The sequence below is a fragment of the Ailuropoda melanoleuca genome, chromosome 8 (assembly GCF_002007445.2).
Source record: "Ailuropoda melanoleuca isolate Jingjing chromosome 8, ASM200744v2, whole genome shotgun sequence".
In the NCBI taxonomy this organism is placed as follows: domain Eukaryota; kingdom Metazoa; phylum Chordata; class Mammalia; order Carnivora; family Ursidae; genus Ailuropoda; species Ailuropoda melanoleuca.
This window is the reverse complement of record NC_048225.1, coordinates 35,097,871-35,111,658: the sequence shown is the minus strand read 5'-3', so window position 1 is coordinate 35,111,658 and position 13,788 is coordinate 35,097,871. Positions and strand designations below refer to the sequence as shown.

The 13,788-nt window shown below is 35.1% G+C and overlaps 1 protein-coding gene across 1 annotated transcript in view; it reads left to right on the top strand.

Annotated features, from left to right (window-relative positions):
- The window catches only part of CEP57 (centrosomal protein 57), a 39,246-nt gene that overhangs the window by 10,753 nt on the left and 14,705 nt on the right, over positions 1 to 13,788 (top strand). The window contains exons 2-5 of the mRNA XM_002925712.4: positions 2,694 to 2,850; positions 11,279 to 11,458; positions 11,845 to 11,966; positions 13,477 to 13,593. Coding sequence (XP_002925758.1) covers positions 2,694 to 2,850; positions 11,279 to 11,458; positions 11,845 to 11,966; positions 13,477 to 13,593 — 576 coding nt within the window. The remainder of the gene's footprint in view (positions 1 to 2,693; positions 2,851 to 11,278; positions 11,459 to 11,844; positions 11,967 to 13,476; positions 13,594 to 13,788) is intronic.

The following is a 13,788-nucleotide window of genomic DNA, read 5'->3' as shown; positions in this document are numbered from 1 at the left end:
TGTAGTCGTCATGTTGTACATTACATCCTTACTACTTATTTATCTTAAAACTGGAAGTTTGTACCTTTTGACCACCTTCCACCAGTTCCGCTTTTCCCCCATTTTTCAACTCAACCACAAGTCTGATCTCTTTTTCCATAGAGTATGGTTTTTTGTTTGTTTTAGATTCCACATGTAAGTGAGTTCATACAGTATTTGTCTTTCTCTATGTGACTTCATTTAGCATAATGCGTTCAGGGTCCAGCTATGCTTTTGCAAGTGGCAAGGTTACTTGTTTTTTATAGCTGAATAATATTCCATTGTATATGCCACAGCTTCTTTATCCATTCATCCGTCGATGGACATACATTGCTTCCTTGTCTTGGCTCTTTTAAGTAATGCTGCTATGATCTGAATATGGAGGTGCAGATATCTCTTCAAGTTAGTGTTTTCATTTCTTTTGGATATATACCCAGAAGTAGATCTCCAGTTGCTAGATTATATCATAATTCTATTTCTAATTTTTTGAGGATCCTCCATACTGTTTTCTATAGTGGCTGTATCAATTTACAATTCCATGAACAGTGTACAAGGGGTTCCCTTTCCTCTGCATCCATGCCAGCTTTTGTAATCTCTTGTCTTTTCGATGATGGTTAATCTTAACAGGTGTGAGATGGTCTCTCATTGTGGTTTTAAAGCAATTTTTAAAAATTTACCTATTTAACAGAGAGAGAGAGCCCACAAGCGGGGGGAATAGCAGGCAGAGGGAGAGGGAGAAACAGGCTCCCCGATGAGCAGGGAGCCAGGATCCTGGGATCATGACCTGAGCCAGGAGGCAGATGGTTAACCAGCTGAGCCACCAAGGTGCCCCTCTCATTGTGGTTTTAATTTGCATTTCCCTAATGGCTAATGAATGTTGAACATCTTTTCATGTACCTGTTGGCTTTGGAGAAAGCTTTCAAAAAGGACAAATTTTGAACTGATAGTTACAAGAGCTAGCAGGCAGTGAATTTAATGAAGGTGGTTTATTTTCATTTTGTTTTGGTTTGGGTTTTTTGAGGGTAAATTGTTTATGCATAGTCCTGTTAATGTCTGCAGTATTCAGTAATTCTAATAAAAATTGTTTTGAAAATCATATGTAAATCTGCAGGTGTTTTATGTTCCTACATAACTTCCTAGCCAGTTACTTCGAATGGTAGTTGTTAAATGATAGGATTCTAGTAGGTTGTATGAAGACCTAAGGTTCTCTGTGGAAAAATCATATTGAAATTAACCTAAGTGATAATTCACAGTGCTTTTAAGAGCTTTGGCAGTGTAATATATTTTAAGAATTAAAAACTCACCCTATTTCCCAGCCACCTCCAAAAACCTGATGTCAGCTTGCCAAACAAAAAGTTTGAAAAATGCCAACTCTTAGTCCTGTTGCATATGAATGAACACACTTACTATTGACTTAACATCGATTTACTTGAGTACCACTTTGAGACTTACCCTATCTTTTTCTTTACTCTCTTCTTTAGTTTTCATAGCCATTAGTTTGTGTTTTTGTATTTGCTTTCTTAAATCAGTTGGAAAATTGCATGGTTTTACATGGAAACAGTCTTTGATTTTTATTAAGATTTAGATACAGTGTGGTTTTCTTGATTGCCTTTGTTTATTCCAGGAAGTTGTTTACCATTATTGTAAATATTCTTTGTCCCTTTGTACTTTTCTGGACACAGATTATTCTGTGCTGTATAGTGTAGTTCTCCAAAGGTAAGAGTTGAAAACTTATTTTGCTGTGGTTATTTGAATAAGAAAAATAGAATTTTTTTTTAAAGATTTTATTTATTTATTCGACAGAGATAGAGACAGCCAGCGAGAGAGGGAACACAAGCAGGGGGAGGGAGAGGAAGAAGCAGGCTCATAGCGGAGGAGCCTGATGTGGGGCTCGATCCCATAACGCCAGGATCACACCCTGAGCCAAAGGCAGACGCTCAATCGCTGTGCCACCCAAGTGCCCCAGAAAAATAGAATTTTGAACAGCAAGCAATTGTATCTTCCACCTTAGCTTTCAGTTTCTCCATTACTTGCCCCACTCTAGGTCTCTATACTGATAGGAAGTCATCTACAACTAACAAAATGCTACAGTTAGCATCCCCTGCAACTGAAGTCATGTGGAACATAATCCCTAATTGAACAGAATCTCATTCATAACAGAACGGTGTTTGTGTGGAAATAAAATTTTATATTTGGGTATTTGATATTTCTAATTGCCCCCCTCCTACCTCTTTTTCTTAAAGCATAAATTTTTTGAAGCAAGAACTATGCCTTTCTTTCTGTATACCACAGTGTCTGTATATTTTACACTACGTATTTTTAAGTAAAACATACTAAATTTATTATGAGTATCATATTTAAGTATTTCTGTGCAGCATTTCTATTCAAGTTGTTTGAAAATTATTTCCTTTTTACAGTGTCTGGCATATGGCTATATTTAGACACATAAGAAACACTTGAAAAGTTTTATTTTTTTTTAAGTCATGATCGAATTGTGTTGTGTATCGTCAGTGGGCTCTATTTTTTTCTGTCATCTCTATCGGTGGAACATGAGCAATACAATTCTGAGTCAGGAATAAATAGTGTGTTTGCGTGCGCTTGTGTAAGTGTGTGTATTTACATCCCATTTGCAGTTTAAAATTTTGAAAGGTAATTTCTATATTTTTATTTTTCAGAACATCTTAGTCGAGCCTTCAAGGTCTAATGGAAGTATGGTTCGCCATTCCTCATCTCCATATGTAGTATATCCACCTGATAAGCCTTTCCTTAATAGTGATCTACGACGCTCCCCAAACAAGCCTACATTTGCTTATCCGGAAAGTAACAGCAGAGGTAATAGAGCCTAAGAAAATAGATGGTTTTTTTGTTTGTTTGTTTATCCACTGCTCTAAAACTCTTGTCTTCCATGTGTTTTAAAATTAGGGGCGTGGCACCTGGGTGGCTTAAGTCAGTTAAGCGTCCAACTCTTGATCTCCGCTCAGGTCATGATCTCATAGTCTAGATTCTCTCTCTCCCTGTTTTCCACCCTCACCCTACCCCCCGCTCACACACATGCTCACTCTCTCTCTCAAAAAAACAAAGAGGAGTATCTATTTCCCCTTTCCTATTTTTTTTTTTATTTTTAAAGATTTTATTTATTTATTTGACAGAGAGACAGCCAGCGAGAGAGGGAACACAAGCAGGGGGAGTGGGAGAGGAAGAAGCAGGCTCATAGCGGAGGAGCCTGATGTGGGGCTCGATCCCACAACGCCAGGATCACGCCCTGAGCCGAAGGCAGGCGCCCAACCACTGTGCCACCCAGGCGCCCCACCCCTTTCCTATTTTTAACCACCTCAAAGTACAGCACTTTTCTTCTGTTCGCTGATTAAACAGTATCGTCCACCAAATCATCCAGGCTAATAGATACTTTGAGAAATCTAGGACTGCTCTGTCATATCCAGTATCAGTCAGAAGCCAAAAATCAGTATTTTTGCCTCTGAAATATCCCAAAGATTTATTTGTTTTATCTCTTCATTCTCGTTGCTTTTGTTCAGAGTCTCATCATCTATCACATAGGTAATTGTGATATACTTCTAAATGATTGCTTAGCCTGTGGTCTCCCTCTCATCCCCATTTAAACAACATTCCTGCCATCATCTCTCCTACTTTAAACAAATTTTAGCACCTCTCCATGGCTTACATGACAAAGTCCTAGATTTTTTTTTTAATCTGGACTCTATCTGCCTTACCAATTTCATCCCTATCTTCTCTTCTGTTCTTCCTTACCCATACATCCTTTGCCCTGGCTACTTTGAAATATATTTGTTCCCAGAAGTTGCCATCTGTATTAGCTTTCTTGCTGCCTTAACAAATTACCACAGCTCAGCAACTTTAACACAAATGTGTCATCACATAGTTTCTGTAGGTAAAATCTTGATGGGCTTAGCAGGGTCTTCTGCTTAGGGTCCTATGAGCCTGAAATCAAGGTGTCGAGGGCTGTGTTCCTTACTAGAGAGTCTAGGGAGGAATCTGCTCTCAGCTCATTCAGATTTTTGGCCACATTCAGTTACTTGTAGTTATAGAGCTGAGGTTCCATTGTCTGGCTTTTAGTCAGGGCAAGTCTTTCCTCCTAGAGGCTGTCTGCATTCCTTCCTTTGCTTTCTTTATGGCCCTCTTCAGGAATGCTGGGTCATGTGTCTTTCATGCTTCATATCTCTCTATTTAGGGTCCTTTTCCAAAGTCCTTTTTGCCAAATAGCAGGTAGTCAGAGTTGGAAGGATTAGGACATAGGTATCTTTGGGTATCCATTCTGGCTATCAGACTGTCCATGTCAAGCTTATAAGTCTTTCTCATGCTATGCCCCCTCTTACTGAAATCTTTCTGTTGTAGAATTGTACTCTTTAAAACGTTATATTTTATTTATTTTGAGAAGTCTACCAGCTTCCCCAACACATAACTCTTTTTGCTCTCCTCAGATGTCTCTTCTAAACTCTCTTGGTCCTTTACTCACACTTCAGAGCCTTCATTTTTTGTCAGGGGAAAGCCCGTAGTGGTGTCCTTGTCTGTCCATCCCATACTGGAAGTAGATAACATTGGATTGATAAAAAAAATAAAAGCATAATGGATCATAATGAATATCCTGAGGCATTGCTTAAACAATTCACCATGCTCTGAAGGGATAAGAGATGCCGATTTACTGTTTACACATTATTTTTTCTTTTGTTTACTTTCCTCTTCGTCTCCTTTTTCCCTCTTCCCTGGCGTGTTCTTTAAAACCAGTAGTGACACACAAGCAGAATATAGCGTTATTGCTAACACACTGTGCTGAACATTTGCTGACTTTCTGCTCTATGAATAAATCTGCCTCATTTAACTTTTCTTATTCTTTTCATTCTTTAGTAATTACTTTACTCTGAACTTTTTTTAAAAGTTTTAGATAGAGGTAAAGATTAGAACTAGATAAAATATTGTAGTGGAAGGATTGATATCTAATTCCTAGAACTTGTACTCCTGATAGAACTTTGTTGCATGATTATTTTTGTGTGTGTACTTATTTTTTAAATAATTACTAAATTTCAACAGATTTTTATCCACTGTGGGCTTCAGTTATTTATTCTTTGCTTTTTTACCATATGTTGTTTGTATGCTGTACAACTTTAATTTTTCAAAATTGCTAGTCTTTAGCTGCTGTGTTCAGATGAGTGGCATTTTATTACTTGTTTTATTAACCATTTAATTAATTAGCATTTTCTTTATTATCATTATCTTTGAAACACTATATCCTGTAAGTAAGAGGTTTCTAGTTGGTAAGTTGAGCATTGATATAGATACTCGTGGAAAACACCAGACTTCTGTTTGAATGAGTGAAGTCTTACTTTGAATAGCTACTCTGTATGATAAACTTTTCTTCTTTATATTTGATAAATGCTTTTTTTGCACTAATACATTACAGGAAAAAAGACTTTATTATTCTTCTTTAGTGCTAGTTTAATATATTTTCTTTTGATAAATTACCGTTTCACTTTGCTATCTAATAATCACTTTGAAAATGTAGTTTGATTACTGCCATGGAAAGAGATAATTAAAGTATGTTTCTTGTAATTCTTATTTTCATATTCATTTTGAATTTTAGAAAAGAGATAAGAAATTAGAAGTTATTGCTGCCTTCAAAAAATGTATTGTCCTTGGAACCCCTTTTTTTCCCTCCCCCTTGGAGCCCTTTAAAAAAAATGGTAACTAATGTCAATCCAATAAAGTTTAACTTATTGTTCATGTGATTTAATACACTTCACATAATGGTAGTGTGCAGAATGGCTTGAACATCTGAATCAAGATAACTGTGAGGCAGTTCTGCTAGGCCATTACTGTCTAAACCTTTCACTTATCCTAGTCCGTGTGGTAAATGATATGGTAACACATGTATAGCACATGGAGATAAACTGACGGGACTGATGGGAACTAGTCTGGGGTCTTCCACTGTGCCAGACCACTCATGGCCCCCATAAGAGCTGAGAGAGAAAACATCTTGGTCTATTACAAATTTGTTGGGAAAAGCTCAGCATTACTGTGACCAGTGAGAGAATCAAGTTATAGCTAGTGTGCTAGGTATTGATAACAATTTACTGCCCATCTGTTCTTCCTAAAATACTGGTTCTCCAATTTTTTAGTTCAGGAAACCCTAATTAACCCACTTCATGTTTATATAAATATGTTAATGAAGAATAACTGTTTTCCAAATTTAAAAAGTATGCTGCTAAGAGTGACATTGTTATATTTTATAATTTGTAAATCTCTTATTTCTGACTTAATAGAAAACTCCTTGATTCTCATCTATTTTTGCATTCCATTTGTGTTAATAAATTGTTTTGATTGAAGTATGTGAAAAAAATGTGGCCTTACATGGATATGTAGGAGGAAAAGAAGTAATACTTTAATAGCCTTTCCAACAATTTGTGGATATTTTTATTTGATATTACACCAAAACTTAACAAGTGGTTTCTTAAAATTTAGTTGCCTTGTGGAATCTGAAAACATCATTGAATTTTTAATATTCTGGGACCTCAGGACCACCTACATGGTAGGAGATTAACTCAGATGACTCACAAGTTTCAGAAGTGGTTGTAATTATGGCTGAGACTTACTGTAGTAGAATCTCTCCGAGATGCAGGCTTCCAAATTTCTCCCTCATGGAGGTCACACAGAAAAACACTTCTTCCTCCAGCAATAAACTGTATTGATGTGTAGTTGTTTCTGCCCAGGAAAGCCCACTTAAGGCTCTGACACTATGGCTTTTATTTGGAGCTGGTCACACAAACACTTTGTGCCTGTGCAGTCATGATATTAGCCATAAAACACTTCATTTACACAATCAAGGCAGACTTGGGCAGCGGGATTTAGTGCCATAGGCATACAAAGCCTTATTAATTAGTAACTTAGGGAACGTTCCAAGAGCCTTGTTTCCAGAGGGTAGCCAAGGTTCAGGTCTGCTGTATAAATTTTTTTTGTAGGAATTTATTTAATTGAAGGATAGTTGACACACAGTGTTAAATTAGTTTCAGGTATACAACGTAGGGATTTGACAGTCCTATATATTACACTCTTCTCACCACAGTAAGTGTAGTTTACTATCACCATATAGTGTTATTGCAGTATTATTGGCTGTGTTGCTTATGCTGTACTTTTCATCCCTGTGACTTATTGTAACTGGAGTTTGTACCTCTTAATCCCCTTCACTATTCTTACTATCTCCCACTCTCCTCCCTGTGGCAACCACCAGTTCTCTGTATTTATGAGTCTGTTTCTGTTTTGTTTGTTTATTGGGGTTTGTTTTTGTTTTTGTTTTGACTCCACATACAAGTGAAATGATACGGTATTTGTCTTTCTCTGGCTTACTTCATTTAGCATAAACTCTCTAAGTTGATCCATGTTGTCATGTATGGCAAGATTTTGTTCTTTCTTATGGCTGAATAATATTCCATTATGTATATATGTGTGGAATATGTAATACTCCATTATATATACCACATCTTCTTTATTCATCTATGGATGGACACTTAGATTGGTTATTATAAATAATGCTGCAGTAAACGTAGGAGTGCATGTGTCTTTTCAAATTAGTGTGTTTTCTTTGGGTAACCAGTAGTGGAATTATTGGATCACACGGTATTTCTTTTTTCTTTTTTTCTTTTTTCTTTTTTTTTTTTTTTTGAGGAACCTCCTTAATGTTTCCACAGTGTTTTCCCCAGCTCATATTCTTGTCAGCAGTGCATAAGGGATCCCTTTTCACATCCTTGTCAACACTTGTCATTTCTTGTCGTTTTGATACTGGCTGTTCTGACTGGTGTGAAAAACCTCATAGTGGTTTTGACTTGGCATTTCCCTGATTATTAGTGATGTTGAACATCTGTTCATGTGTCTGTCTGTTGGCCATCTATATGTCTTCTTTGGAAAAATGTCTATACATGTCTTCTCGTTTTTGATTGGATTATTTGTGGATTTGTTTGGTGTTATGTTTTAGGAGTTCTTTGTCTATTTTGGACATTAAATCAGAGACAGGATTTGCAAATATCTTCTGCCATTCAGTAGGTTGCCTTTTCATTTTGTTGATGGCTTCCTTTGCTATGTAAAAGCTTTTTAGTTTGATACAGTCCCGGTAGGTTATTTCTGCTTTTGTTTCCCTGTCATAAGAAGACATATCTATAAAAGTGTTGCTAAGGCCAGTGTCCAAGAGATTACTGCTTATATTTTCTTTTAGGAGTTTTATAGTTTCAGGTCTCACATTTAGGTCTTTAATCCATTTTGAATTTATTTTTGTATTTGGCTCAAGAAAGTGGTCTGTGTTCATTCTTTTGCATATAGCTGTCCAGTTTTCCCAGTACCACTTATTAAAGAGTCTGTCTTTTCCCCAGTGTATGTTCTTGCCTCCTTTGTTACAGATTAACTGATCATACAAGTTTATTTCTGGGCTCTCCATCCTGTTCCCATTGATCTGTGTGTTTATTTTTATGTCAGTACCATACTGTTTTGATTACTATAGCTTTGTTGTGTATCTTGAAATCTGGGATTGTGATACCTCCAGCTTTGTTTATCTTTCTCAAGATTGCTTTGGCTATTTAGGGTCTTTCCTGGTTCCATGTAAATTTTAGGATTAAGTTCTAGTTCTGTGAGTAATACCAGTTGATATTTTGATAAAGATTACGTTGACTATGTAGATTGCTTTTGGTAATAAGGGCATTTTAACAGTTCCTTCAGTTCAGGAGCGTGGTATATCTTTCCATTTTTTTATGTTGTTGAGAAACGTTGAAATAATTTTGGTGATACAGAAGCTATTCCAGAATGTAGAAAAGGAGAGCATATACCTCAAGCTGGGTCTTTTTGTTAATCCAGCACATCTGTGATACTACAGTTGCTGAAATACAGAAGAAAAATGGTGTTGTTCCAGCCAATTGCTCTAGTAACTGTAAATGCAGAAGTGAAATACTAGCAAAATCATACACTATTAGGTATAATCTAATGAAGGAATGCAAGAAATGTTTGGTATTACAAAGTTTTAGTAGTTCAGAAGAGGTTTAAAAAAAAAAGCTGTATTGATGGAGCACCTGGGTGGCACAGTGGGTGTCCACCTTTTGGTTTCCGCTCTCATGGTGTTGGGATCAAGCTCCACATTAGGCTCTGTGCTCAGAGTGGCATGTGCTTGAGTTTCTTTCTCTTTCTCCCTCTGCTCCTCCGAACTGCGTTCTTTCTCTCTGGAATAAATAAATAAATCTTGGTGGGGGGAACCTGAATTGATATTAAAAGGCATAAAAATAATTTTCTCTTTTCCTATTACATTTATTATCTAATTACTCTGGGTTTTTTAAAGAATTGTTTCTTTAAATACTAATCTTAAATCTGAACTCTTTTCTCATGGTCTTTTCCGTTGATTTTTCAGGTTTCTACATTGTATGTGTTTCATGTCTGTGTTCTTTCTAATTACACTGTAGTCTCATTGCATAATAGAAAGAATAAGCTGGCTATATTATAAAATGTATCAGTCTCCTGTTTGGGGCCTATAACATTCTAGGCTCTAAAAATTCAGTGAATGAATGAATTATATTAATAAATGGAAAAGTATGCCTTGTCTTGAGTAAGAAGCCTGGATTTTTACAAGACAACAGTTCTTCCTACATTATTATATGGTTTACGTGATGTTTCATGTAAGTCATTGTTTAGGCTAAATGTTTCTGAATATTGGTAAGAATAAATTTGAAATGTTTTAAAGATTTCTGTAATGTGGGAGACTGGCAGTATTGATGTTTATAAGGTCTTAATAGTTAAAACACTAGAATAGTAATAATGAAATCAGAGTAAGAGTCCTGAAACTGTGGTTTCAGGTATGTGTGTGTAAGTAATAATTACATCTATATATATTGGTACCTGTGTGAATTTGGTATATGATACAGATGCCATTTAAAGTTCTTCCTTCAATACAAAAGTATGTTTTATTTCAGTTAAAGAATTAAATATAAACATGTGAAACTGTAAGTACAATAAAGGAAAATAAAAGTTTATATATTCTTGAAGTTTCAGAAGAATGTTCTACTTATATAAAGAACTTGATGTGAAAGATTGTTATAATGATATGAAAAATCAAAACATCTTTATACCAAAACTGACAGCATCTAAACCGGCAGCTGTATTTTCTGGAATAGACCAATAATAAAGAGATGGGGGAACTTTTTCTTAAGGAATTCAAAAGAAAATTGGCCAGTTATATATATATATACTTTCTAAGGTATAATCTTTATATATATTATATATAATATATATAATATATATGTTTATACGTATTTTATATTATATATATATATTTTTAATAGAAATGCAAAATAAAATAACCAGAAGTAGTTTTTGTTTCTTAATCAAAATAACAGAAACATTGTAATTAATAGTGGTATCTGTTGCCAAAGACACATACATCTGATGAAAGTATAAATTGATACAGCCTTTTATGAAGGTACTTTGTTTTAAGAGCCTTTCAAATATGGATATTTTTTGACCCAGCAACTTAATTTTTCAATTTTAAATTATTGATTATGAGGAAGTAATCTTTTAAGATTAGCTGATTGTATGAGGGAATGCTCACAGTCATAGTGCTAAAGTGAAAAACAAAACTCAGATAAATTTCGATCTCAGTTTATTTTATGGGTATCAAAAAAGATTGAAAGTTATTACCAAAAATGATAGTCATTATCTATCTCTTGGTAGAAGGAGTATAAGTTGTTCTTTTTGTTGTATTTTCCTGTGCCTTCTGTAGTGACTGTATTACTTTTATAATCAGAAACTTTGGGGGGGCAGTTTAAAGAATGATTAGAATTTTTCCTATATAATGAAAAATTGAGATTTAAAAAAAATAGCCCTTTTTGTGCTTGAGATCTTTAACTCTACAGTTGGATTCTGCATGTGATCCTATTAATAAAACAGAAAAAGGATTGGTAGTTAATGTACTTTTGGACAGCTATGAATTTTATATGATTAGCTAAATATTTTTACCATTTTATCAAATCTTTAAAATGTTTTACCAGAATTTGGTTTTTGAGTATCTAGCACATTTCAGAGACTCTGAATATGTCTTTAAATAGGTTTTTTAAAAAACAATTATGTGGCAGTAATTAGCATTTCATTTTTCCCCAAAGGGTGATTCTCCCCTGGGCCCACCCATATTTTATTTTTTATTTAGATGAGTTTTTTTTTCATTGAACTATCTCCATATATTTATATTATTTATGTTTGGATTTGACAGCTATATTTTCTGCTCTGAAGAATCTTCAAGATAAGATTCGACGCTTAGAACTTGAAAGGATTCAGGCAGAAGAAAGTGTGAAAACCTTGTCTAGAGAAACAATTGAATATAAGAAAGTATTGGATGAACAGATACAAGAAAGAGAGAATTCAAAGAATGAGGAGTCAAAGCACAATCAAGGTTTGTTTAATTATGAAGGGAATGAAACCTACAAATACACAAAATACAAAATGAAATACACAAAATAAGTATTGTAAAATTATTCTAAAAGCAATTTCACATTAGTATTTTCTAGTAGTCAGTGTCTTTGGGCACTTCAGAATTAAATCATACTCAAGTGCATTTCGAAGAGCGCTTACTGATGGTCCTGCATTATATTTACTGACTGAATTCAAGACAGATTGGACTAGCATATAGAAAGGGAATGACTTAGGTCATCTGAATAGGCTTGTAGAGCTACTGTAAAGTGTTTGTTGTATACACAGTAGAGTCAGTTCCCATTAACAGCTTATTACAACTCTTCCATGAGTGAGCTAATTTCTGCTTTTCTTACGTATTCTTTTTAGAACTGACATCTCAGTTGTTAGCTGCAGAAAATAAATGTAATCTTTTAGAAAAACAGTTGGAATACATGCGCAACATGATAAAGCATGCAGAAATGGAAAGGACATCTGTCTTAGAAAAACAGGTATGGTGCATCACAGATTCGTTTTCAAGTTAGTTATGGGGAAAGTTAGACTGACCTAAAGATTTTTTTTCTCAGTAAAGACTAACGGTTCTGTTACAATAATCATTTCTCCTTTTATCTTAATCAGTGATAGTAGTACCAGTAGGTCATCTTGAGAAACAACTAGTGTAAGCTTTGAGGGAAAATGTAATTTGTTTCTTCAGCATAGCTATAAAGAGGTTTCCTTTGATGACCCTCACACACCCTCCCGTATCCCCTGCGTACAGCTTTGATAGCTTCTGGCTTTTGAACAGTATGACAGCCCAAGACTGAAATTACTTGGAATCATTTATAGGGTGGGGAAAGGGGTCGTCAGTTCAATCTGCCATATGATTGGAAATGGAAAACATTATATACGGTAGTATAGTAATTCTTTTCATTGAGATATTCCAATTCTTAGGTTAGAAAGCATCTATAAGAGAAGAGTAAAATGTTTTGATTAGTATATCTATTAGGCATGTATAATAAATGTCTTTGAATTAATAACCTTGTTTCATTAGTAAATTTTAAATAGTCCATTTCATAAGAATGGTTCCAATACTGAAAATAAAATATGATTTATGCCCATTTTTAACAGTGTATTTTTTAAGGGCAGCAACTATCCACTAAGGTGGATTGGAGGGAATTGATAGTTCCCACAAATTCCTGGGAAAAAATTACTGTTTTATTTAATCTTATTCAAATTTCTGTTAGTATGACACTTACAGCCATAGTCTTGTAGATGAAGATATGCTGTTTATAAATTTAAGTGCTTAGTGTTTTGGCTTTTTACCAATATACCTCAATTTAGCCTAGTTTAATGGTTTACTCTGGGACTGTCAAGTGGCCATCTTTTTAAAGCCTTAACACTAAAACTAAAAAAATAATAGACGTTTTACACAGAATTCAGAGGAAGTACAAATGATAGATACAAAAAACATAATTATCACCTTAGTTTATTTTTTTTATTTTTTTAAAGATTTTATTTATTTATGTGACAGAGACAGAGACAGCCAGCGAGAGAGGGAACACAAGCAGGGGGAGTGGGAGAGGAAGAAGCAGGCTCATAGCGGAGGAGCCTGATGTGGGGCTCGATCCCACAACGCCAGGATCACGCCCTGAGCGAAGGCAGACACTTAACCGCTGTGCCACCCAGGCGCCCCTATCACCTTAGTTTAGAGCTTAACTGTGTAAGGGAGCCAGACTGATTGACAGTATTAGTGTATATGTATCTAATAAATCCCTGCTATCCCAGAGTGTAATGAAAGTCTCAGTATATGGAACCAAATGTTATAATAGTATATGGTAAGAACAAGATTCCACTTGTATTTTTTGTTTTCCCCCTGTGGTTTCTTCTTAATATTGTTCTCCTAGAATATCTCTGTAGTATCCAAGTAGTTCTATGAAAGGCCAGGCAAATATAGTATATGCCCCATGTCACTTGCTTTTTGTTTTGTCAGATTATCATGCTGCGTTTAATACTGTTCCCCAGGTTTCCCTCGAAAGAGAACGACAACATGATCAAACACATGTGCAGAGCCAGCTTGAAAAGTTGGATCTTCTGGAACAGGAGTATAACAAACTTACCACAATGCAAGCCTTGGCAGAAGTCAGTGAATGTTTCTATTACTCATCAGGGCATAATACTGGTTCTTTTGTAAAATTAATCATTTTATAGTACTGGATATTCATAGGAAGAAAAGTGACCTTGTAGCAAAGAAATAGGAATTTTTAAAGGACAAAAGTGTAAATATTCACATTTTATAATCTTGCTGTACATAAGGAAGTAGTTCTTTTTGAAAAT